General features: G+C 56.2%; 1 protein-coding gene across 1 annotated transcript; it reads right to left on the bottom strand.

Moving 5' to 3' along the window:
- Window positions 1-342: 342 nt before the first annotated feature.
- On the bottom strand, window positions 343-26,216 carry C3H1orf159 (chromosome 3 C1orf159 homolog). The gene is made up of 9 exons (XM_074302578.1): window positions 26,082-26,216; window positions 25,855-25,986; window positions 10,596-10,671; window positions 8,394-8,495; window positions 7,878-7,943; window positions 6,140-6,274; window positions 3,846-3,871; window positions 3,693-3,723; window positions 343-2,318 (listed from the first exon to the last, which is right to left on the bottom strand). Exons 1-9 carry the CDS (start codon window positions 26,214-26,216, stop codon window positions 2,221-2,223), a joined length of 801 nt encoding a protein of 266 aa, XP_074158679.1. The 3' UTR covers window positions 343-2,220.

Genomic DNA, 26,216 nt, shown 5'->3' with positions numbered 1-26,216 from the left:
TTTTAATCTTACATGACTCAGTCTACACCCTCTCCCCGTCCTCCATCGAGCCACAGGGAGGGGATCCAGCCTCCCCCCTGAGCAGCCACCCTACTCCACACTTGGGGGGTCAGAACAAGAACTTGGCGCTTTCATGACAAGATGCCCCTTTCCAATATCCCCGGGCTTTCTCTGCACTTCAGAAGCCCTGGATGTGGATGCATGGGGCTGGGTCCTGGGCTGGCATCTGTTCGGATCCCGGCCCTTTCATCTCGCTTTCAGAAATAGATGGCAGCGCCAGCCCGGGCCTGGTGGGGGAGGAGAGCACAAAGGGAAGCGAAGAACCACACATTCATCCCTGGCTCCAGGATCATCATCCCACTGAGTTCGTGTCTCAGGAAATGAGCATTTATTAAAGTTGGCAATAGAAAAAGATACAAAAGATCACGGGGAGAAGAGCAGCACAAAGGGGCGCAGCCTCGGTCGGCCAAAGGGCACGGGTATCCATGGGATTATTACTGCCCGGGGCCAGCCGGTGGCTCGGATGGTGAGAGGGCAGGCCAAGATCAACCTGCTGCTGCTCTCCCATCTGGCATGGGGGGCCTGGGCCGTGGAGGCTGGGCCTGAGGAGCACTGCTGGGGCCGGGAACCGCACCCCGGCAGTCAGTCTGACATGTGGGCCATGTCCTCGGACCCACTGGTGCTCGCCACAGCTTTTGGGGGGGGTGCTTCTCCCTGTTTTTCCCAAGCAGGCTCATGGGCTCAGTCACTTGTGACCTCAATCCCTACACAGGGCCTGTGTACCTCCTCTGGAGGCCGGCCTCTATCTGGGCCCTGGCAGGATGAGCTAGGGCACTCATTTGGAGGGTCCCTCGACATCAGTGAGCAATCTTCAAGTCGGGGTGCCCACGGCAGTTCAGATCCTAGTCCTGCTGCCGACGAGCTTGGGCCCAGATACCCTGCTCCTCAGTTTCCTTCTCTGTGAAAGAGGTTCCCAGGTCTTTCTGTGCCCTGAATTCTGTGCTTTAAATGGCTGTGGCCAGCTCTATTGGTCAGCATAAATGGAGAGCAATTGGGGGAACATGGGAATAAAGGAAGAGTGGGGGGGACCCCAGTGGTTCCCCCAGGATTGCTTCCTCATAGGGAATGCAGGTCCCACTCACAAATAACTCGCCACAAAAACTCAGATCTGGTTTTATAAAAACCATCCTGTGAACAACACGGCTACTTTGTGAACTCTGGGGGTCCCTGAACAGCTGGCTCTAATCCCTCCGATGACCCAGGGCTCGGGCGGGAGAGCAGGGGCTCCCTGGCTCGGCCTCTAACTTATTAAATCCCTGCTTGAGCTGAGACTCCGAGTGGGCGGAGCCTCTTCCCTCGCCTGCTCTCTGGCCAGGTCCCAGCTTGGCCCGAAGAGGGCTAACGGTCGCCCACCTTGCCAAATATCATCTAAGCCTGAATTAAGAAAGGCTCAGTCTAGCCTGTCGGCCCCCCCGAAGAGCCAGTAAGCTCTGGCCGGCAGCTGATGGAGATGGGGTGGCTTCTAGATGGGTTCAGTCAGGAGCAAAGTGGAATGCACTTTTTTCAGAATCACACTGCAAACAGGATGTAGTCTGTGGACCCAGCTGCAGAGGGACCAGATCCAGTCTCATAGACTGGGCTCTTTTGTTTCAGGCTATAGAAGGCCCTCCTCAGGAGCAAGCTGGGCACTGGCCTGCCTAAAGCAGGACAGGGGGAGCATGGGAAAACCTTCACTGGAGGCCGGAGTCCCACTTTTCCTGCCTTAGGGGAACAGAGAATGGCCAGGCCACCCTCTGGTGGACTTGTAGGGCTGATGGGGCGTCTCCACAGAGTCCAGAACAGAGAAGGTTCTGGGTGTGGGGAAACTCCGGCTTGGCGGAGGGGCACGGGATGAATGGCCTTTTCTGGGAGCCAGGCCAGCCCCTGCTGGAGATGGGAAGAAATGACTCTTCAGCCAAACCAAGCTGTCTGGAGATTTTTAACTGAGTATCTGTTGCTAAGAGACAGATCAAAAACCCAGATGGGAGGAAGCGCTGAAAAGCGTCCTGATGAGGTCGGCAGTGGCCACCTCTGTATCCCACCGCCTCTTTTGTGCTCCATTTGGCACAGGCACGGGGCCCGCTGGAGACCCCGCGGCCACCAATGTTCTTCCGGCCCTTGGGAGGCCACAGAGAAGTCTGCAATGGTTCACGGACCGAGTCCTCGGGCAAACCTTGCTGATTAAACGTTGCTGACCCGAGTCTCAAGGGAGGAGATCATGGTCGGGGTGGTGGGTCTCGCCAGCGACCTATCCCGCCTGACGTAGCGCGGTTTCCGGACTGAAACAGAGCAGAAGGCGGGGTTTATACTCAGATCATCCCCCTGGTAGCTCCCATGCCTGAGATGTTGGGAGGAGCAGGAAGGAAACGATCAGGGAGGGAAGAGAGGCAGGGACTGAGGAAGGAGTGAAGGAGGTTACAAGAGAAAGAGGGAGAGAAGGGAGGAAGATAAGAGGAGAAAAGAGGACAAAAGGGGAAGGAGAGGGAGGCGGCACAAAGGGAGACTGGCCAGGCCGCAGTGATTTCAGGCCTAGAGAGCACCATGCAACCAGTCCTCTCCTGAAGCTCCCCCAAGGCTCCGATCTGCAGAGCACAGAGTTCCTGGAGGCCCATGACGGTGCTGGGGTTACAGTGCTCAGAGAGTACCCCTGGGCTGCAGGGGAAATGGGGCAGTCTCAAGTCCCTGCTGGGGGGCATGAAGCACAGGGGAGCTCCGGGAAGGCTGTCTGGGAGAAGCCAGGTCTGGAGCGTGTGCAGGGGACTGCCATGGAAGGATGTACCCCGTTACCAGAGGCTCAAAGCACTCCCAGGGTTTTGTTGTTTGTTTTTTCCCCTGAGACATTTGGGGTTAAGTGACTTGCCCAGGGTCACACAGCTAGGAAGTGTTAAGTGTCTGAGACCAGATTTGAACTCGGGTCCTCCTGAATTCAGGGCTGGTGCTCTATCCCTGCCTCACCCCCAGGGTTTTAACAGACCTTCCAGCCCAGCGCCAGCCTGCTCCCTGACCTGACCCCATGTTCCCACAGAAGGTGCCCAGGATGACCGCCTCCAGGGCCCAGGGGAGCAGAACACTGTCCCTCAGAGCCGCCCCTGTCTGCCTCTCTTATTGCCAGCTCCGGGCTGGTACCTGGCAGTACCTAGTAGCCTTTGCTGAGTGAGACTGAATGAGCCACTGATCCCCAACTCCTCTGGGTTGGTCTGGACTGGAGCAGCACCCAGCATGGCGGCCCCTGATCTGAGGGCTTTGTTCCCACCCCTCAAGGGGCCAGAAAGGGGGCTGTCCCCTCCCCCCCCAGGGAAGAAAAGCCTTCCTTTGTGTTTGGAAACAAAGCTTGAGCAAGGATGGAGGACAAGCTCCCAGGGGCAGATGCAGCCGTTCTGAACCGAAGGAAGGTTTCCCGGGGATCAGGGAGCAGGCCCAGCTCAGTAGCCCTCACTTTACAGATGAGGAGACTGAGGCTCATTACGGGAGAGGGACCAGGTCAGAAGCCCAGAACCTGGGTCCGAGGCAGTGTCTGAACCCGAGTGTGTCCCAGACTCCCAGCTGGGGGCTCGCGTCCCTGGGTCCGGACCTGTGAACGGCCCTTCCCGTGTTCTCGAGCGTGCACGGGGACAAAGGACTGGACATAAAAGGCCTGTGGAAGTCAAGCTTACCTGAAGAGTTTGGAGGTGGAATCATGGCAGCCTGTGGGAGGGAAAAGCAGAAAGTGGGCCCATCATCCTCGCAACAACCCTGGCCCCAGGGAAACCCGGCTAAAGGGGGGGGTCCCTTGGGGGATATTCTGGGGCTGAGGGGGTGTTACTCACAGTTTCTCCGGGCTGTAGGACAGAAGCTAAGGAGAAAAGGAAAGACACCATTACACAAAAGAAGTGGGGGGAGGCTGGACCCCAAGGCCAGCATTCTGGTTCCTGCCAGCCTGGGTAGTCTCTGGGCACCCTGAGGACCCCAATCAGGCCCCAGTTCTGTCCCCCCATCTGTGTGACCTTGGACAAGTCCCTTCCCTCTGGGCCTCAGCTCCTTGTGGGTAAAAAGAGGGGGCCGGACTGATGACCCTTGCCATCTCAGCCAAGCGGCACCAAGGGCACCCAGCTGGCTCAGCTGTGCCCACGGTGAGATCTGCCTCCTGCCTCAATCTTCTGAACTCTCAGGGAGACACCAAAGCCAGGCTGCCGCTCTCTTGTCCCCAGGTGCTTGTGACCTAAGGCCGGACCCCCGGCGCCCCTCTCAAGCCCCTAGGCCTGCTGGGCAGACGGCCCCTCTGCCCAGGGACTGACTTTAAAGCAGAGAGAAGGGGGCCACCGAGACGCTTTCTGATTTATCCGACACAGGAACAACCCAGAGCACCCAAAGACACGAGCTGTGGCCTGCGCTCCACCAGCATGGGGAAATCTGGTTTTCTTTGCCTTCAGCCAGCCGTGCTTCCCAGGCGGCTCACCCGGACAAAGGGGGCTGCGAGATCACAGCTCTGGCTGGGGGATCCCTCAAGCTTGCCACCCCCACGGGCTCCCACAGTCAACCTTCTCCTTCCCCTCCTTGGGGGCTGTGAAGCTGGAGCCCACTTGGTCCCCCTCCCCCTAGCTGCCTCCAACGGGATGGAGTGGGCACAAATGAGCCTGCCAGGAGCAGCCCTTGGCACTCTGCTGAGCTGGGTGGGCAAGGGGGCCCCATGCTATAGCCACGCTGCCGCTAGCAGGAAGGGAGGCTTCCAAGAGGAAGGTAAAGTCTAGGCTGGTGCCCCATGAGCTGCAGGAAGAGTCTCTGGCATAGGAGGGTCATGGAGGGGGCAAGGTGCAGGCTTAGTGCCCTGGCAGTGAAACCCATCCTGGCATGGGCCGTCATGGTCTTAGTGCCAGCTTCAGGACCCCCAGGGCTCAAGGGATAAAGGGACCTAAGAGGCCAGCAAGCCCAGCCCCCTCACTATAGCAAGGAAAAAGAAGATGGGCAGCTGATCAGAGGGCACAGGACTATTGCCCAAGGCTGGCCATCCCCCAGGCCATCCAAGCAGCACCATGGACTCCAGGTGGGGTGAAAAGGGCTGGCACCCCCTCAGAGCTCAGAGAGAGCAAGCCCCCCCCACAAAGCACTGACTGCTGCCCTTGCCCCGTACCCCCACTAAGCTTCAAAACAGTTTGGAAAACCTCTGAGTCCCCAAAATGGGGGAGAGGTAGGGGAACCCCTTGGGGGAGGAAGCTTTCCTGGGGCCAGTGGTCCAGGCGGGGATGGAGTGCTAGGAGTGGTGCTAGGGAGGGGCTGGCAGAGTGCCCCCAAAAGGGCCTTCATCGGGCCCTACCCTCCTGGCAGAGCACCTCTGCCATCGCAGGGTCCACGGGCTGGCCCAGAGCTGGGACGGGCACAGTCTTCAGCCACGCCCTGCACCCGCGGGTCCCTGCAGGGGATTTATTTACAAAAGAGGAGACGAGGGGCCGGTGGTGCTCCTGCTCTGTCGGGGAGACCTCGGGCCAAACGTCCTGACCTGTGAGCTCAGGTGCTCAACCCGCCTTCCCAACACAGGAGGTCCGGGCTCTGCTAAAGCTGGAATCGTCTCTGTCACGACAAGGCGGGGTTTGCTGCTCTCTGTGGCCGTGCTCCTGGCCCCGGCGCTCAAGGGGCTCCTCTGCCATCACGTCAGCCTTGCTCCCCCTCCCCTCTGGGGCGGCCCTCACCCCAAGACTAGACCCCTCAGGCAGCCACTCTGCTCAGAGCCCCTGAGAATCAGGGCAGGGGACAAAGCTCTCTTCCCCAGGACACTGAGAGGCCGGCTGCGGGACGTCCCTCAGGCAGCAGCACGGAGCTCAGGGGCCCAGCTGGTCCAGGACCACCCAGCTCCACCACAAGGGGGTCCGAGCCACCCCCAAACCCGGAGGTCTGGCCCAGCCCCCAGCCGTGGTTGGGGTCAGAAGCATGTTCTCTAGCAGGGAGCACTCCGGAAGCGCGCCCAGAGCAAAAGGCTGAGCGCCTCCTGGCAGCCAAAGCCCCACCAGGCCCAGGCAGCACCCCGGAGCCGGGACAGCCCAGCAGGCGCCTCCCCGTGGGGAGAGGGCGCCCGAGGCTGCCCCCTGCGGCGCACAAAGGGGCAACACACAAGGGGAGCAGGAGATACCTTTGTTCCTTCTGTAGAAGAAGTGGGGGAGCTTGCTGGAGCGTTTGAAGTAGAAGAACAAGGCGACGGAGAGGATGAGGCAGGAGCTAATGAAGAAGGTGCCCAAGAAGAGGGAGACGGCCACCTGGGGGCCCCCTGCAAACAAAGGAGACAGCAGTTACGGGGCGGGGGGGGGGAGGCACGGCCGGGCCTCTGGGCGCTGCCTCTTCCCTCTGCCCAGTGGCCAGAGCCCAGGCCTGAGGTCAGAAAGCCTGGAGGCCCCTGTGGGCGGCTGTGCCCCCCGGGGCCTGTGGGAGTCAGCGAGGAAGGAAGAGAGGCTTGTTCTACCCCCCAAGAGGTTCTTCTAGTATAGAGCCCCAGGGGTGGGGGGAGATCAGAGCCACGCAGCTCACTGCCTCGGCAGCCTGGCTCACTGGGAAGTGGTTAGGAGGCCCACGGGCTCCTCTGGCTGGTGGGGGACAAGGACAAGAGAGACAGAGATAGAGAGAGAGAGACAGAGATAGAGATAGAAAGGGAGAGAGAGAGAGACAGAGATAGAGAGAGAGAGAGAGAGAGAGATAGAGATAGAAAGGGAGAGAGGGAGGGAGGGAAAGATGTTCAATCTTTAACCAGTGACTAGTCAAACAGAAAAATCCTGGCAGGTCTGAGGAGCTTCCAGAAAGTTAATGGTACTATCAGGAAATGATGGGCATGTGCCCATTCTGTGCCCGCCTGGGGAAGCGAGTCTCTGAGCGCCGATGGAACCACGTGGCAAGGCTTGAGTTATTTTTAGAGGCTGAAAAATCCCAGCGAGAATGGCAAATGTGCCAGGCTCGGCTTTCTGCCATACATGGAGGCCGACTCCCCCGCCAGGCTGTGGGGGCCCCTGCGTTTCCGTCCCTGACTCCGTGTGACTGGGCAGCAGCGGTGGATGGCAGCTGGTGCTGCCGGGTATTTGTAGCCAGGCTTTTCTTTAACCACACACTTCTCCAACCCAGCCCAGCCTCGTCCCGGTGCCTCGGCCGGGGCCGGCCCTGGGGGCGCGCGATCGAAAGCTGGTCCCTTGGCCCGGTGAGCCAGGCGGGGACAAGCTCGAGCCGGCCGCCGGGCCCCCTCCTGGAGGGAAGGAGACCAGCCCTACCCCGAGCATCCCGGAGTGACAGGTGCGGAGGAGACCCGGCCTTCCCCAGAACGAACCCAGGACTCCCAATGCCTGGCACCGCAAGGGGGAGAGACTGGGATGCTGCTGGAAGCCCAAACGGAAGACCAGAGCCGGGGTCTGGGTCTCTTCCTGTGATGGACGCCCCGTCTGGGCCCGGGGCCTTGGGGCCAAGAAGACGGGAGGACCCAGCAGGGCTGCCTCAGCCTCAGCCAGCTGGACCCTCAAGGCCTGGCCCCTCTGCCCACGGGGTGGGAGCGGTCACAGGGCGGGGTGGCCAGCCTGATGACCATCCTGAGGGGAAGCATGACTGCTGCGAGGAGCAGCCTGCACCCTGGCGACCCCCCGTCCCAGCTCAGCCCCAAACCGAGGCCTGGGGCTGTCAGGAACCGTCCCAGGCTGGCCAGGCTTTGGTTTTCCCTCAGGCCTGTGTCGGGATGGGCAGGAGCCGCAGGACTTAGCCCGAAGAACCCAGCTCGCCAGGGAGCCCCACTCCATGGCCACCCTCTAGCTTTGCCGCCCGGCCCACCCCTGGGCATCCGTGGCAGGTTCCGGGATGGGGAGGGGGGCTCCTCTTTGCCAGGCTCAGCGATGACTTACCCAGGTTCTGTAGAAGGGGCGTCACCGTGGTTCTGTAGGACGTGAAGTTAATTTCTTTGTTGCCAACTAAGGGTGGGGAAAAACCTTGGTCAGCCGGCCCTGGCCTGGTGTGCTGTGGAGGGCTGGGGTAAGGGGGCCGGGGGCCAGGGGCATTCGGGGGGCTCGGGGGTCCCAGGAAGTTTGCTTACTTAAGGAAGCCTGAGGCTGGGCGGGGGGAACGTCCCTGCAGAAGGGGGAGCTTTTAGGGAGCTGTGTGGAGGAGCCAGACCCCAGGAGGACTTGCCATAATATTGGGAAGATAAGAAAGGCGAGGTCCATGACCACCCTCTTCTGGCCAGTGTGAGAACTGCAGCCCAGAGACTGGGGGAGGGTCCCTCCAGCTTCAGCAGAGCTCCCTGTCTTGGGGCAGGGCAGTGACTTCGGCCCCCACTGAAGGAAACACCCCTGAAGTCCCTCACAACAGAACTAGACCCCCCCATGGAGAGGGGAAGGGGGGACCCTAGGGAAGAGACTCACTGCTCCTGCACTCGACCACGTAAGCCCCGGTCACGGCCAGGGTCTCGTTCCTGCACCGCACGCAGCTGCTGCTCCCGTCCTCGTTCCAGCGCCGGTAGCAGCCTGCGCGGGAGAGGAGGAGGAAGGTAAGGAGAGGGGCCAGGGGACCCCCATGGCTTTGGGGGGGGTTCAGCAGTCTCCTCTTAATTAGCTTTCAGGCTGTCTCACATCAAAGGGAGAAGGTGGCCTCCCAGGGAGAGGGCAGGGGCAGCCAGGCCCCCCACTTTCCAGAGGCCAGTCTGGCCGAACTTCAGCCTGGGAGAGCAAAGCAGCCGGGAGGCCGAGCTCCAACAACTCTCGGAGCCCCCGGAGGTCGCGGTTCTCTGGATCCTCGTGGGTCTAAATTCGGCCCAGAGCCCTGTGCTTCCCCCCCCCCCCCCAACCACAGCTCTCCCTCCCTGACGGATTCTCAGAGGGGCTGGAAATGGGGCGTCCCGGCAGCTGGGTACAGTTCCTGCCCGCTTCTCCCTGCCCTGGGCCCCAGGGAGCTCCCTGCAGGCCAGAGGCCTTCCTCGCCGCCTGGACGCCACAGGGGAAGGGGCTGCTGAGAATTTAGACTCCAGCCCGTCCCCACTGGTGCTCATCTTTTCTCCCAGCCTCCGTTTCCCTGACTGCTGCTTTTGCTCCGGGGGCCCAGGGGGCCTGACCCACCCCCCAAACCCACTGTCCTCCCTGTGAGGTTCCTAAGCGCTGGAAAGTTTGCCAAGACTTTTCCATGATCTCATTTGCGCCTTAAACATCTTCCAAGGGAGGAGCCACAGGTAGGATTACATCTATTTTACAGAGGAGGAGGCCGGCCCTCAGCAGGGTCAGGTGTGGATGGTCCTGCAGCTCATTAGAAATGGCAGCGGGCAGACTGGGACCGACTCCGCCCCGGCCCTCGGTCCCCCCCTCCCTGCCTCCCACCCCGGCTGCTCCTACAGTGGCTCCCGGCCCCAAGGATGCCCGCTGCCTGGGGTCCACGGCCCTCCACAGCCCTCCTTCCTCTGCTAACCCCCGGCCGGCCTCCCTGGGCTTCCCCTCTCCACAGCCCCAGCTACCCCCAATCCCCCCATTCTGACTGCAGCTCCTGAAATCATTCACTTGGCCCTAAAATCTGCCTCCCCGCTGGCTTTTCTTCCTTTCTCAGGTACAAGCTGTGATCCCTTTGGATCACAGACTCTTTGAAGACAGGACCCGTGGCCTCCACCCGCTGGCTCCCTCAGAGACAGGACAATGCCCTGCATGGGGCCCCAGAAAAGCTGGCCACTAATGAAGGCTCTGAGCCGGCGCGGACGGGGAAACGGGGGCCTTGTGCTTATTTCTGGAAGGAAAGCAGCCCCCCCCTCCACTCTCCCCAAGTAAATCACACCTGACATTTCACCTCAACGCAAACTGGCCCGTTCTAAGGGCCAGGCCCGTCTCCAGGGGGCCGCTTCACAGAGCCCTGTGCAGGATGGGAAGCCCCCACTGTCCCGGGGCCTTGGGGCTGCAACTGCTCACACTGACCAACAGACGGGCTCCTGGGGCCGTCAGGGGCACAGAACTCTGGCTGTCTCGGCCGGGCGCCTCAGCCCTCCTCAGGGGCACAGGCTTGGGGATGCTCGAGGTAACGTGGACTCTCCAACAGCTTTCCCAAAGGCCTGCCCTCCCTCCCCCAAGGAGGTCTTCTCCCCCTAATCCGCTTTCCCCGGGCAGCCGAGCCTGGAGAGAATTGGCCCAGGAGGGGCTGGGGCCCTGAGGAGCCATCCACTGGAATACCTGGGCTCTTGGGCACCATGAGGGTGCTGCTCATTGCTTCAGACGTAAGATACACATGATCTGAGTCAATTCACAATGCCCCGCTGTTCCAAGAGCTGTGAGGGGCTCCTGACTTAAACCTGTTCTCAGAGCCCAGCTCACCTCACGCTTCTTTCCATCACCTGGGCCTACGAGGCACTGCTACAGGCTGATGGATGGCCCAGGGCCTTGAAGGGTCCTGTGGGATTGGGGGGGGGAAGCTGCCTGGCTCCATCCTCTGATGGGCCAGCTCCAAGAGATGCATGGGAGAGCAGGGGCTGGGGGTGGGAGGCATCTTAAAGCGGGGCCAATCCTCCTTAGCCACTGCCTTGGAAAGCAGACGGCCACAATGCCCCAAGCCTCGGGCCTTGTTGTGGGGGCCTGGCGGTCCGAGCTCGGCTTTACCTGAAGCGCACTGCTCTGTGCCCGGGCAGCTGACGTTGACATCCATCACGTCTGTGCAGCACTCGAGCGGGGGAACCTAAAAAGGGCAGAAAGCCTTGTCAGCCACCGCCTCTGCGCGCTCACTCCGGCTGTGGGGGAGCCCACGAGAGAAGGTGCAGAGGGGTGAGGGGGGGGGGTCCCGGGTGATCCACTGGGCGTCCGAACGATAATTCAGCTTCTATCTTTCTGAGCTGTTGGCGTGGGGAAGTGCCCGAGACACTGATTCCAGGATGTCTTCTTTCCCCAAACCCATCCCCCAGAAAACCTCCCCAAGAGGAGGGGTGCACTCCCAAGGAAAGAGCTGATGGCCCCCCAGGGAAGAAAAAGAACTTTCTTCCTCAAGGGGGCAGCACTGGGTGCTAAGTGCCCTAGGATGGATTTCCCCTCATGGGGCTGAAATCCCAATGAAAATGAGGAGGCAGCGCCCCAAGGCCAGAGCCTCTCTAGGACTGCTGTGGGAGCTGTGGCCCGGGGGACTCCTCAGGAGTTCCCTCAGTAGTCCACAGCTACCTTCTGACCCCTACCAAGGGTCACCCTGAAAGCGCACCAATGACCGGCTGAGGGGCTGCCACCCATGACCCCGTTCGCTCCTCGTGCCCTTGGCGGGGGGGTGTCGGTGTCAACGTCAGCCTGGCAGAGCCGAGCCTGTCCAAGCAGTCCCGGCTTCCTCGGGGCTGGAACGTGCCGTGAGTCTGGCCCAGAGCCCTAACTTCTATGAATCATTTACTCACCAAACTGAGGCTTTTAAAAGAAACTCCTGCAAGTGCAGACGTCACTTTTCAGAACTGCCTCTCAATGGGCTCAGAGGAAAAATCCCCGGCCTTTTTCTCAAGGATGTCAAAGGCCACGAGCAGACGTGACAGAAGTCAGACATTAAGTGATCATGGCCCGTTTAGTCAGTGGGAGGAAAAGTCAAGGTCCCCGACCGCGGGCAAAGCTGGCCTGGGCCCAGGTCTCCCCCCCCTCGTTTCACGAGGTGCCCGGAGGGACGGGGGTTCCAGTCACGGCTGTTACAGCAGGAAAAGGCACAAAAGCCGATGGGTGAAGCCCCGAGAAGGGGGTTCAAGGTGCTCCTCGATTTCTATGGCCTCACAAACTAAGGGTCTGGCTTAGGGACACACAGTTACACCTGCCTTCTAAAGGCTCGACACACTAAAAAACAGAAAACCACTGTTAGAGCTGGAGGGACTGCTGAACTCCTAGTTTCCAAAGGGGGAAGACTGAAGACCCGCCCCAGAGAACTCAGAAAAATGATGGCTGTAGTGCAAGTCAGGTCCCGTGGGCTCCATGTTTTCTAAAAAGCCCCCACCTGAAACCCGACGTGGCTGATGCACAAGCAGCCGCCTCCTTCAGGGAGGCCTTTGTTCACAGTCTGACAGGAGAGACTAGATCCACGGCCGTTACTGGAAAGCAAAAAATCTGGGGCCACCGACAGCGCGCCCCCACCCCACTGACCTCCTGAGGGGTCCGAGCACTGTTGCTAATAGAACTCTGTTTATCAGCAAAACAATTGAACCACCTGGGTGGGGGGTAATTGAGCGGATAACTGATGGTCAGGGAAGGTGAAGGCCCCTGGGCTGAGTCACTGGGGGCAGACAGGTACGGAGGCCTCGGGATGGACGGCACAGGCCCCACACCAGTCACATGGTGGGAAGGCTCCAGCTGGCAGGGGCGGCTGAGGCAGAAAAAACAGGGGAAAGTGGCTGGGCTGGGTTCTCCAGGCCCAATCGATGTCATTAAGTCCGCCCTTCATTCTCCGAGGTGGACGGTCAAGGTCGAGTCTTTGAAACTCAGAAATGGGTGGAAAGGCCGGCTGAATTACAAGGGCTGCCACCAGCCTCCTCAGCAAATAAAAAACCCAAACAAACCGCCGCACAGAACATAAGTTAAACTAGCCCCGACTTACCAAAGGCAGATCTGGAAGAGCGCCTCCAGACTGGGGGGGGGGGGGGGAAGGAAAGACGGGGTCGAGCTCCCAGGGAGAAGGGATGCCCTCCCACCCGCCTGCCCAGGACCCTCTCCAGCAGCGCTCTGGCCGGGGCTGCCCAGAACACCTACGGCAGCCGCGGGTTTGAGAGCTGGTTCTACAACTCTGCCAGGACGGGCCGCTTCCTGTTCCTGAGGACGCACTCCTCGGCAGGAAGCCTCAGCCTCCTTCTGGGCGTGGGAGGGACCTCCTGGCGGGGAGGGTCTGGCTGCTACAGGAGAGGAGAAGGGGGCTGCTGGGAGGAAGCTCTGGGTGCGCCCCGCTCCCTCTGCGGCCCCGGGGACCCCATCGAGCTGGCTACACGACTTCTCGTCTGGGGGAGAGGCCCCAGCTCCTCTGGGAAAAGCCTCCAGGCCGAGGGCAGGGAGGGCCGGGTGCCTGCCCAGGACTCTGGGATACCCGCCGCCCTTCTCTGGGCTTGTGGACCAAATCTAACCAGCAGGACGGCCCCAAACCCAGCAGATCCAGGGCCTCGGGTCGTCCCTCCCAGCATCTTCCCAGAGTTCTCTGGGCCAGCCGGAGGAGGACAAGTCTTACCTTCTCTAGGGGAGAGGCTGAAGACATTCAGAAGCCTGGCCCAGCTGCTGTGGAGGCTGGCTTCCTGGCAAGGCAAGGCCGTGGTTGCTAGGCAACGAGGAGCCTTATCAGTCCCGAGCTCCGGGCTCTCCAGACCCAGACCAGGCCACACCCAGCATCTACAATCAAAGTGGATGCGGAGTCAGCCTAGGCCCCAGCCAGAGAGGGAACCTGGGACCTGCAGGGGCCAAAGTCTCAGGGTCCAAGCCCACCCTGGGGCGTGCCCGGCCTCCTCATGGGTAACATGGCCTGCTGCCCCCCAGCCCGGAGGAGGACACCCTCCCACCTGCAGCTTCAAAACACTTCTAAGGCTCCAACAACTCTGTGCCAGACCCTGGATGCTCAGGGAGCTTCCGGTCTAATGAAGGTGCCAAGCAAGGACTACAGAGGAACAAGACCCAGGCAGGAAAAATGGAAATTAAAGGGCGGAGGAGGGAGAGCTCAGGAACGGGGGAGTTTCAGCCACAGAGAATGCCTGGATTCAGGAAATGGAGGCCTGAAGAGGGCAGTGGGGTGAAAGGTTAGGAGGAGGGGGCTGGGCTGAAGGGCTCTGAGCTCTCAACAGAGAGTTTTGTATCTGAGCCTGGAGGCCACAGGGAGCCACTGGGGTTTATTGAGTGAGGGCAGCACTGCCCTTTAGGAAAACCCCTTTGGTTGCTGGAGGATGGACAGGAGTGGGGAGAGCCCCAGCAGCTGCCGCCACAGTCGGCCATGGGTGAGATGAGGGTCTGCACCAGGACCTCCCACACCCTTGCTGGCCCAGCCTCTGAGAGCCCAGAGTCCCCTCTTGGGGATGAGGGTCACGGGGAACAGCCTCAGAAGTAGAGACTCCCTCAGGCCCTCACAGGTAAAGGGCACGCTGGCTCTGGACAACGTGTGGGCCTTCGCCTGGGGCTGCCAAGGGGCGCCAAGCAGCCTGAGATCAGTGGGCGTGGAAGGGCGGAGGCCTGACTCAGGGTGCCCCGGAAAGGTGCGTGGGCTGCTCTGGCGATCCCCTGGGTGGGCCTCTTGTTAGCAAGGAGTTCTGGCCCCGTTAGCTGATCCAGAGCCTAGACGGGTGAATGCTGACTTCAAAGGGTCCAGAGGAAGAACACATAGGCGTCCCCTTGGAAGGAAACGAGCAAGCACTTTTACAACCACCGTCCTGGGGGTCACTGTTCCTGTCTCCCTTTATAGCTGGGGAAACTGAGGCAGACTTGCCTTGAATGACTGGCCCAACGGTGACACAGCCAGGAAGTGTCTGAGGCCGGCTCTGCCCATTCCGGCTGATGGCTTCTGAGGACTAGAAATCTGCAGGGCCTGAAAGAAGGGGCAACTGCCAAGGAGGGGATTCTGAGGTAGAAAAGCAATTCAGGAGAAAAAACAGGAGCCGTCTGAAGAGACCAAGATGGCTGCCAGGTGAATGCCATGGCGCTGGCAGAGTCCCCCAGAAATTGGGTCAGACTCAGAATAATGGTGGGAAGGGAAGGCTAAATGGTCACAGCTTCTGCTCTGTGACTCAGAAAGAGAAGGAGAACTTTGGCCTGGAAGCCCCTGCACTGTCCTGCAGACAGAGTATAAGCCCCCTGAGGGCAGGGACCCTCTGGCTTGCATGTATTTGTGTCCTGTTCCCCCCCTCCCCCACACACTTAGCATTGCACCTAGCAGGCAAGTGTTTAATAAATGCTTCTTCATCCACAAGGGTCCTGGAAGGACACAAAAAATGACTTACAAAAAAGCCACTGGCTGACCAAAGAAAGGGCAGAGCTGTCCAATGATCACTTGCTTTGGTTTTTTTCCCTCCCAAGGAGACTGACTCCTGCACTGGACAAAAGTAATGGACAGGGGGTTGAGACTCAAGTGAAGAAAGAGAGCCCCTTGCTGCCCGCTGAATTTAGGCCACTTGGTCGGGATGAACTACATTTTCAAGCATTGAAAACAACACAAAATAGCGGCAGACACATTTGCTGACCCGGGAGCTCTGAAAGACGCCGCCTGGGGAAAAAGGAGGGTCGTCCCAATTTTTGAAACAGGGACAGAAACAAACCACATCTTCAAATTATCAGCCAGCGTGTCTGACTCCGATTCCTGGGGAAATTCTAGAAGTCATTATAGAGCTCGTTAATGGATTAACCTTTATGATGTTTCTAGAATTTACTTCTAGAATTCCTGGCAAAGGAGGCCACGATTACAGAGAAAGTAGAGCTACGTGCAGGGCAGGGATGGCCTTCCCTCACCGGGAGGTCCATGATGTCAATATGGTGGCTCCAGACTCTAGAGAAGCATTTGCTAACTAATCTCCTAATAGTCTTACAGAGAGTCTGGGGAGAGGTGAGCGAGACAATAAGGCTGGATTGGATTGGAAACCGGTTCCATGAACTGAAAGAGTGGCAGTTAACGTGTTGCTCCATGTTCCCTCACTGACAAGTCCAGGATGTCAATAAAGTGGCTCCAGACTCTAGAAAAGCATTTGCTAACGAATCTCCTCTCAGGCTTATGGAAACAATGAGACAAGACGGATTAGAAACTGGTTGCATGACTGAACTTGAAAGAGTGGCAGTTAACGGTTCCATGTTAACCCAGCAGGAAGTCTCCAGTGGAGCGATTCAGTGTCTGTGCTGTTTTAACAAGTTATCAATAAAGGCACAAGTGACCCGTTCCTCCAATCTGAAGGCGAGATGAAGCTGGGAGAGAGTTAACAATGGATGACGGTACTGATCTGCTGAAGCAGGACTGAAGCCAATACTTGAGATTCGATAAGATAACTGTTTTACATGGCAGTTCAAAGGATCACTATGGGGAATCAGAGGTGGAAGCGATTGGTCTTAAAAAAGCTCAGAGGGTTCGAGTAGACCACTAGCTCAATAGGAGACAGAAGCAGGATGGGGCCACCAGGAAATCTAATGGGATCTGGGGCTGCTTTGGGAGAGAGAACAACTTCCAGGAATAACAGGGGGTGGGCCTTCCTGACTCTGCCCTGGCTAGATTTTGACTGACTACCTTGATTCGAGAAGAAAACTGACCAATGGAAGTGTCCAGAGAACAAAGATGGTGAGGCCTGTGGGCACATTGAGGCCAGAAAAGAGGCGGCTCAGGGTGGCCATGAGAGCGGTCCCCCAGACATCTGAAAAGCTGCCGTATAGAAGTTGGGCTCTATCTGTCCCCAGGAGCAGAGAAGCCCAAGGCCACGGGTGCAGGATACAGAGCTCAGACGTTAGGAAGCATCCCAAGAACTGGGGCTGTTCCACAGAGGAAGGGGCTGGGCTTCCCTTCCCTCCCCTGCTCAGTCTGATCAGAGGCTGGGGGACTGCATGGTGACTGGGATAGCGGAGGTTCCTTTCCAGGTGTGGGGGCTGAGGCCTTTGCATTTTGCTCAGCTCATCCCCACAGCTGACTCTCTGCTCTTCTAAGACCTGAACTCATTGGCTGCCACCTTCCTGCCCGGGGTCAAGGACAGAGGAAAAGGCATGGGAACCCGGGGGACAAGTCTCACCCCTGCGTTTAACCTGTGAGCTTGGGCAAACCATTTAACCTCACTGGGACTCAGTTTCTATAAAATGAATCTGTTAAAAATGAGGCTCCCTGAGATCTAAACAGGGAGATCCTGCCTCTGCCTCGGACTGAATTGTGAATTCTAACTCTCCCAGTGGGCCCCACTACATCTGGCCGACCCGCCCAGGTCTTGTTTCACAGGTGGTCCGGCCACAATGGCCTGTGCCCTCGCCCCCTTCTACCTCGAGCTCTGTCCTCCAATCCACACTAGCTCCATTTGGGAGGCTGCCCCATGGATCGGGCTGTTTTCCCTGGGACTCGCTTCCCTGGCTCCTGCTCCCTTGGGTATCATCTCTCCTTAGACTAGAGGCTCCAAGGGCAAGGTCTGCTTTATATGTGTAGTCTCCATGGTTAGCACAGGAACTGGTACAGAGTCAGTGCTTTTACTACCTTCCTTCTCTCCCTTCACATACATCTTTTGTCTCCATCTTCTTCTCCTCAGTCCTATCCCCTGAATCCAGTAACTTTTCATTTTAGAAACCAGTCAGTCAACAAGTATTTATTAAGCACCTACTGTGTGCCAGGTATTGTGCTAAATGTTAGGAAATACAAACAGTGGCAAAAGTAGTTTGGAAATATGGGAAATAAGCTGGATTCCTTGTCTTGAGTTTGCAAAATGCTGAACTGAACAGCATGGCAATATGACTAATATAAAATATAATATAACCCACTTTCCTGAAGAAACATGAAGGCATAGAAGATGCATCGGGATAGGTCTAGCTTCTCATCCTGTTCTGGATGCATTATAAGTGGGGAGGCTGGGCGGCACGGGCAGCCTTTCCGTATAAATTGTGTTGTCAGGTTCAGATGAGTTAATGTGTGAAGTGCTTTGGGGTAATAATCCTTAAAGCATAATATAAATGTGATGTTTTGTAGGCTTTAATTGAGTTCCGAGGAGATGGGACTCAGATGTATAATAAAAATAATTACAGCAAGCCATTAAGTAGTATTTTGAGGATTGCAAAGCACTTCAGTTCTATTATTGGCCCTATTTCACATAGGGGTTAAGTGACTTTCCCAGGATCACACAGCTAGTTTAGAGCTGAGTCAGGCACTCTAGACTCTAAATCCAGGCCTCTATCCATTTTATCCATGGCTACCTTCCCAGAATGCCAATGTTATAAAGGAGAAAGTGATTTGCATCTGAGCCCAGAGGCCCTGGATCCAAACCCAGGCTCTGAACAAGTCCCTCCCTCTCGGGCTTCCTGTTCCTGGCAGATAAAATGGGGGTGGATGACAGGATTTCTAAAATCCTTTGCCCCAGGGCTGGAGTCAGGAATATGTTCCTAAATTCAAACCTGGATTCAGACACTTCCCAGCTGGGTGATTCTGGGCAAGTCATTTAATCCAATTTGCCTCAGTTTCCTCAGCTGTAAAATGAGATAGAGAAGGAAAAGAAGCCTTTTTTCCAGTATCATGGCCCCAAAATGGGGTCATGAGCCTCAGAAAAGACTATGTGACAACAGAATTCCAGCTCATTCAGAGCTGGATGGAGATTTCTCCATCTATAATCCTGTTGGGGAAAAGAAAACAGCCCAGAGGTAAGAGTGTGAGAATGCTCTGAGCTTCCTCTGGGGCTGGGCCAAAGGGCTGGCTGGGCAGCGCTTAACATATCTGGGTCCTTTTCTTCCTCCAATGGCTCTCCCAAGATTTATCACTCCAAGCAGGGAGGGCATTTCAAAAACTAGCCTTTGGAACCGATTTGTGACAAAGAGCCTGGTCTCCATGGCTTGCTCATAAGCCTTTGCCTCCCAGACTCCTGTCAGCACACTTCCTGGCTTCGGGAGGATCCCAGAGTCCTTTATTCTGGGGCTGCCAGGCCAGCTCCAGGGTCCCCAGGGAGCTAAGCCAGCTTATCGACTAGAGATTTTCATTAGCTGCGCATGCAAAGCTGCTGTTTCTAGAACACGCCAGCTCATGTGAACAAAGGTTTGGTGAATTCAGGAGAACATCCATAAACATTTGCAGCTGGACCATCAAAGGCATTTGAGGGTTTTGTGCTGATTAACAGAAACCAAATCTCTAGATTTAAGATGGTCTTACTGAAATATAAAGGATGGAGCTAGTTGCTGGGCCAAATGTATTCACTCAACAAATATCTGCTGAAAGCCCGACACAGGAAAGAGCCTCTGGCAGCCACTATGGAGAATACAATAACAGCCAGCACTTAATGTACAGTGCTCGGAGGCTTCTATCTCGTTTAGTTTTCAGAACCACCTTGTGAATTTTATAAAAAATCAAACTGTAGCTGAGAAGTTAGGGCGGGTAGATGGTTCACTGGTTAGAGCCCTGGGTCCCAGTCATGAAGATCCGAGTGAGTATGAATCCAGCCTATGACACTTCCTAGCTGTGTGATCCTGGACAAGTCAATTCACGTTGTGTGCCTCAGTTTCCTCATCTATAAAATGAGACGAAGAAGGGGACGGCCAACCACTGCAGCCTCTTTGCCAAGAAAATCCCAAATGGTCATAATTGAATTCCCTCAGTGGAAGGAAAGGCCCTTGAGGATAATGACAGGCTGTAGTACAGAGCGCCAAACACGTAGTCGGAAGGCCGGGCTACAAATCTCACCACTGTTATCTGCTCTGCATGAGACTGTGGGTGAGATTCCCTCAGGTCACCCCTAAGACTCATCTCCCAAGTTGGCTGTGATTGGAGCGGGGTTCCCATTACGCAGAAGCCACGACTCTGACTCACAGCTGTGTTGGGGTGACAGCTCACTACTTTTACCTTGGAAGCTCTGCGGGGGCAAGTTTGGGTCTAGAAGATCCGATTCTGAGCTAGTGCTGAGCTCCCCCAACAATACGGGCTCAATGTTTGCAGACTGGCTGAGTTCTCTGGAAGGAAACCATTTTTGTTGGGAGAGATGATTCTCTTTAGAGAACTATTGCTTTAAAGTCTCTGAGACCGTTACAGAGTATTGATGGGGATTTTGGCGGGAAGGAGCAGAGTCAGATTAACCAGTCTCCTACCAAAACTGGGTTCCAAGTCAGAAAAGAACATTGACTTTTTTCCCAAATGTGCCCATTCTTCAGTCCCGTCTAAAGGAGGTTTTTGGCCCCACCTTTGCCAATCTTTGGCAAGGGGTCAGAAATCAATGACTTTGGTAGACGAGAGGTCATGGCTCTAGTGGCTGAGCTGCCACCGCCCCATCTGCTTCTCCATCCTATTCCTAAGAATTGATCTTTCTCCGTCTCTCCAGAGGACCCGGGGAGTTTCTATTTTTGGTCTGAATCAGCAATGGGAAGACCGACCTCGGCGAGCGCTTTAACACTCCGAGAGTGCCAAACAGGGGCGAGCTGCGGAGATCTCTTGACACCAGCTGTCAGCTCCAGGCTGATGTGGGTCCGTTTCACAGCAGGAGAAAAGCAGCCAAATTGGGGGGGGAGGAGGGGGCGTAAAAGGCCAGCTCATTATTTGCCAGGAAATCACAAACACCTGCCTTCCAAATGAAAACCACCAACCAATGTTTTGATAGAAAATAAAGGCTGAAAGCCATCGGCCTAGATATCAGCCAGCGTTCTGGCCCGTCAGGAGAGAATTTAATTACACGATGCCGTGGATTTCCTGAGCAGGGTGAATTAATTGCTCGGAAAGGTGAGCAGACAACCTTGGGTATTTAAGCCCCGGCTTCTGCTGGGGGGATACAAGGTCGCGCCAGGCAGCGAGAAGCAGAGATCCCTGATGCTCCCCAACTAAGGAGCGCAATCTCTTGAAAATTCTGAGCAGCAGCACAAGGCTCCATGGCAGTCTGGAAGTTAATTACATGGTGCCTGACATATCAGAGCGAACAAGAGAGGAATGATGAGCAGAAGGGACTGGGAGGGGGGAGTCTTTTCAGGAGGAACGGCTCCGGGGGCCGCCGGGGAAAGTCAGGGGCTCCATAAATCGGAGGACAAATGGAAACTGGTGGGGGGCGCTGGAATCTCAGTGGGTTTGCTCTAAGAGGATGATGGGGGGTCGAGAAGTAGGAGACCTGATGCAGAATCGGGAGAGCGATCTCCTCAGAGGTGACAGCCATGGGAGCTGTGTAATTAGCATGAACAAATCAGGGGGGAAGCGTGCGGGAGAGCGAGGGACATTCTGTCCAACCCAGTCAATGTCTTTGTTAATTCTGCTGAACTACCTTTTTTTTCCCTTCTTAAAAAAACTGATTTTGTTACAAGGGAAAATTCACTGCCGTGGGGAGAAGGGCAGGACAGAGAAGGAGAAGTGATTTATCAACAAGAGGCACCAACGCCTGATAAACTCCTCGACCCACATTCTGGAAAGCTAACATTGCTCTCGGCTGAAGGAGAAATTAACCTTCCGTCTTTCAGCCTTGGTCTGAGGAGCTCACTGTCCCACAGTGCCCATCATAACCACGACTCCCCCGAGTCTCCAAAGGTCTCGGCACATTCTTCCTGAGGAGGGAATAAGCATTTAGGAAGGCCTCTGTGGGTCTGGCACTGTGCTAAGCCCTTTGCCAATATTATCTGATCCTCACGACAACCCTGGACCATACTGTTTTCATCCCAACTTTACAGTGGAGGAAACTGAGGCAGAAGTAAAGTGACTTGTCCAGGATCATCCAGATAATCAGTGTCTGAGGCTGCATTTGAACTCGGGGGCTCCTGACCCCATGCCTGAGCCCCTATCCTCTGGGCAAACACGATAGAGAGAGAGCTCCATTTCCAGCAGAGGAAACTGAGGCTGAGAAGGGATTGGCCCAGGATCGCACAGCTTCTGAGTGTCAGGAGCCAGGCTTCTCTGACAGAATCGAGTGCTTTGGCAGCTTTGCCACACAGCCTGGCACCATGCCAACATGTCTCGTTACCAATCAGGGTGAAATCCAAACTCTGATGACTGGCAAGGCTGGCACCCAGTGCTGTTAACTTTTATCTTAGGAATGTCAGCAGGGCACTGAAGAGGAAAAATATCCTCCCATTCTCAGCCCAGTAGGAAGGGAGGGGGGCTGCTGCAGCCAGGGGAGGTCCCTACTCACCGCACCTCCTTCCCAAGGACTCAAGCTCCATGTGCTTGTCTGGTTGTTTCAGTCCTGACTCTCAATGATCCCCCTGGATAATGGAGGGCTTGGCCATTTCCTGCTCCAGCTCATCTGACAGATGAGGAAACCGAGGCAGACAGGATGAAATGACTCACTCAGGGTCACACAGCTAAGAGGTGTCTGAGGGGGGGGATCTGAACTCAGTCCTCCAGACTCCAGACCTGGCACTTGTCCTACCTAGGTGCCCAGCTTCAGATCATAGCTTCCACTGAAGCAGTGATTACAGATTTCCTGCTAGAGTGAGGACATGCTCCTAGCAATTCAGCCTTTTCAAGTAAACACTGAATATTTCATAGCCGGAAATAAGTCATAAAATACTTCAGAGGAGAAAAATCCTTTCTCCTTGATGATCCCCTTGGGTTTTTACTGCAAATAGGCCTAATGAGGGCTCAGGGAAAGTTCAGGGAAGTTCAGTGAGCATTTATTAACCTCCTACTAAGAGCATGGTCTGGTGCTGGGAGAGAGACCAGAGCTGAGGCTCTCCTGGGGGAAATAAGCCCCTGCCCCTCCTCTCCCTGCCCAAAGTAGCAAGCTGAAGCACCAGGGTCCCGTCTAACTGTATAAAGGATGCACTGGGAGGTAGGGAGACCAGAGAGGAGGGGATGGAGTCCGAACTGGATCAGAGCAGGGGGAAAGGGGGGCAGCATAAGGGGGGTGGGGGTAAACGGCACCCAACCTGGCAAAAACAGTCTCATACTCTAGCCACCCCTTTATTCATCCAAGTTAGGGGTGGCCCAAGGACTGTACCAGGCCCACAAAATCATTTACTAAGGGAACAGCAGCTGGAAGCTAAGTACGCCAACTTCTCACTGCTTCAGTTCTTTAAGTTGATAATTTTGTATGGCCCAAGAATGATGTTATAAATATCCAAATGGACTTTGGCAGAAAAAAGGTTCCCCGCCCCGATCTAAATGAAGGACTTCAGGAATAGAAGTTTAACCCTTTGGGGACAACTGGTGGCCAAAGCATCCAAGGACATCGGTCTGAAGGTCTTTAAGAGTGCCCTTTCCTTGGATGAAAAGGTACAGAGCCCTTTCTTCTAGGGGGTGAGATCTGCTGAGAAAGAGAATCCAGCTCAGCCGGTCTCAGGCTATTTAAATTTCTGTTAATGATCATGCCTGAAATTTATAGAGCAGGTTGAAAGATTGCAAAGCTGTACATAAATATATAAGCACATGTGAATATTTTACTTATCTCTATCCTTTTCCCCTCCCTCTCTTCTTTCCTTCCTTCCTTTTCTTTCTCTCTTCCTTCCTTTCTTCTTTCCTCCTTTATTTCTCTTTTTTTCTTTCTTTCTTCCTTCTTTCCTTCCATCCATCCTTTCATTTGATCATCACAACATTCATCGGGGCTGCACATATCATCATCCTCATTGCACAGACTAGGAAACTGAGGCCCAGAGAAATGACCTAACAAGAGTCAGAGTCTGGATTCAAAGACAGATCTTCAGGAGGCAGTGCAATACTGAACCCAGAACCCGGAAGACTTGAATTCAAATCTTGCCTCAGATACTGAATAGTCCCATGACTCTGGTTAAGTCCTTCAAACCTGTCTGAACCTCAGTTTCCTCATCTCAAGTGAGTATTCATTCTGGGGTTCATGGAGGTTTGGGGAATGGGAAAAACACCCACCCTACTTCACTAAGCGTGGGTTTCCTTTGTAATCCCTAAAGATTTTATTTTCTGCATTGAAGAATAGAATTCTGAGAAAGAGCCGGGCACAAAGGTCAGGAACTCTACATCTGCTGGTCTGACAGCCTGTAATCCAAGGTCCTGATATTCTTACAGCTTACAGTGAGCCTCTAGTGGGCAGCCCTTTGAGGACTGCTTTTGGGCAGTGGGTAAAGGAGAGGGGAAGGGTCCTTCTGGGGGTGTGGGGGAGAGAAGAGGAAGCTGGAGAACGCCACGTTCTTCCCTGATCTAGACACTCCATCTTCCTCTCCATCCCCTGACCTGGGCAGCGTGTGTTTCCTTCTCACCTTTGCTCAGAATCCTTAGCTTACTTGGAAACCTGCCCATCCTATTAGCCAATCTGGCAGGGAGCGCTCTCTATCTCCTACTCTCTCCCCTCGTCTCTCTCTTTCTCTCCCTTCATCTCTCTGTCTCTCCTCCCTTTCCCTCTGTTTCTTTGATATGTCTGGGGGCCCTCTGAGGCCTAGGACTGCTTTTGGTTTGGTACCTTGGTACTTTGACCTAATTCGGTGTCTTGAACATTCTGCGTATCTAATAAGAGTCTTGACTTGAGCTGAAGGAAGGCAAGTGGGTCCTTTTGAGGGGCAGCTGGAGAATGTGCCAGATGACAGGCAGAGGAGCCCTACTCTGGGGTCACCCAGGGACAGGCCCGAGGATGGGGCAAACAGAGCCAAATCACAGGGAGGCGTAGTACCAGCAGCAGCAGCTGCTGCTGAAAGGCGGGTCTGTGTCAGCCCCTCCTCCGTGGCTCTGAGGCCCATCACAGCCAGGTGGGAGGACACCCAAGGCTATTCAAGCCTCGCCCACACTGGAGAATTCTGGGGCAGACAAGGCCCTTTTGATAGCATGGAAGGACTTCCAACTCCAAGCAGCAGGAAGCTCACCAACTGTAGAGAAGCACGTGTACTTTCTTCTTGACCTTCCTTCTCAGGGTGACCCTGGGAAACTAACCTCCCTGGGCTATTAAACTAGGTGGTTAAACCGGATTACCTCTACCCTTTAACCTAAATGGAGGTTGCTTTCTTTTGGATTATCTTAGGCCTGGTGAGCCCATTTGGGGTTTTCTGGGAATTTCCTTCCCCAGCTCACTTTACAGATTGAGGAAACTGAGGCAAACAGGGTAACGTGACTAGCCCAGGATCTTGCAGCTAGTAAGCTCAAGGCTGCATTTCAACTCAGGATGCAGGCGTTCTAGTCACTGCTCAGAGCAGGGGTGGCCTTAGAATTAATTGGAGGGGTACTTAGGGGCTTCTCCAGGCTTCCAAGCAGCCATGGCACTTCTGGAGAGCTCCCCCCGGCTTTCACCCTCCACCAGCTGCTCCTGGTTTTGCCCCGAGGAGCCAGAGAGCAAAGCTGGTCCCTCCTCCACAGCCCAGTCGGTGAAATATTTGGTCACGGCTCTCACGGGCCGGCACTAAAGAGTGCACAGGATCTCAGAGGCCGTTTAGTCCAACTTCCTAATTTTACAAATGAGGAAACTGAGGTCCAAGCGAGTTAAGCGGCACTAAAAGTGTCGCCTCCTCTCCAGGGTAAGGAAGAACTAGCTGCTTCCAAGCGTCCCGCGTATCTCAGCCGTGCATCGCAACTGCGGCTGACCTCGGGGAAGGCAGTTTTTGCCTTAGCGCAGAGCCCGGCACACAGTCGGTGCTTAAGAAATGCTTACTGCCACACAGGGGGAGGGGAAGAGGGAGGAGAGAAAGAATGAAAAAAATCAGAGGATCCTAGAAGCTGAAAAGTTGGAGGGTTCTGAGAAGTTGGGAGCGCAGATTCCCTCAGCGTGTGGAGGATCCCCGGGAAGTGAAGGGAGCTTTCCCAGGAGCCAGGGTTTAGGGAAGGGAAACTGAGGGAGGCCGTACGGGAGGAGGGACCGGGGTAGGCCGGGGTAGGGTGGGAAAGGGGACAGGGAGCAGATTCAAAGTGCGGGAGGGATCGTGGGGGCAGCGGGGGGAGGGGGGGAGGTAGGCAAAGAAGGGGAAGGGGAGAGGAGAGGGAGGGAGGGGGATGGAGAAAGCAGAGAGAGGGGGAGGGGAAGGGGCAAAGGAAGGGGAGAAAGGGGAAGTGAGGGAGAGGACAGGGGAGGAGAGAAATGGAAGAAGAAAGGTGGGGGGAGAGGGTGGGGGGGTCAGGGAGGGAGAGGGGCAAGGAATGAAGGGAGGGAGAGGAAGGGGCCGAGGGAGTGGATGGGGCAAAAGTGTGTGTGTGGGGGGCAGAGGCAGAGGGGAAGAGACGAGGCGAGGGAAGGGACGGAGAAAAAGGAAGAGGCTGAGTGGGGATGGGAATGGAGGATGGGGGGTGGGTAAGACCCTTCCCCCCCAACCCGCACTACGTGCAGGGACAGCTCCCGCACCCGCTCCTGCCTCCCCGCCCCGCGAGCGCTTCCTCACTCACCAGCCCCGCCGCCTCCTCCGTCTCGGATGCCTCCGCCCGCGGGCAGGTTCTTCTTCGTGCCCCCCGCCCTTGGCTCCGCGTCCCCGCCGCCCCCTGGGACTTGTAGTCCACTCCCGCCAAAGAGACGCACGACTGGGGAGCGCAACGCCAGACCTGACTACATCTCCCAAGAGTCGCCGCGCCTCCTTGGGGATCCTCCCACCCAAGTAAGACAGGTTCGTTGTTGCCTTCGGGACCCGGACGTTCGGGAGGCGTTGCGAGGCACACGATGGTGACGCCGGGAATTGTAATTCTTTCATCCCGTAGACCCGTACAGATCGGCCTGGTGCGCGGGAAGGTGGACTACGATTCCCGGCAAGCAT

The sequence above is a fragment of the Sminthopsis crassicaudata genome, chromosome 3, assembly GCF_048593235.1.
Source record: "Sminthopsis crassicaudata isolate SCR6 chromosome 3, ASM4859323v1, whole genome shotgun sequence".
In the NCBI taxonomy this organism is placed as follows: Eukaryota; Metazoa; Chordata; class Mammalia; order Dasyuromorphia; family Dasyuridae; genus Sminthopsis; species Sminthopsis crassicaudata.
Note: the sequence above shows the minus strand (reverse complement) of the source record. Positions and strands in the feature narration are given on the sequence as shown.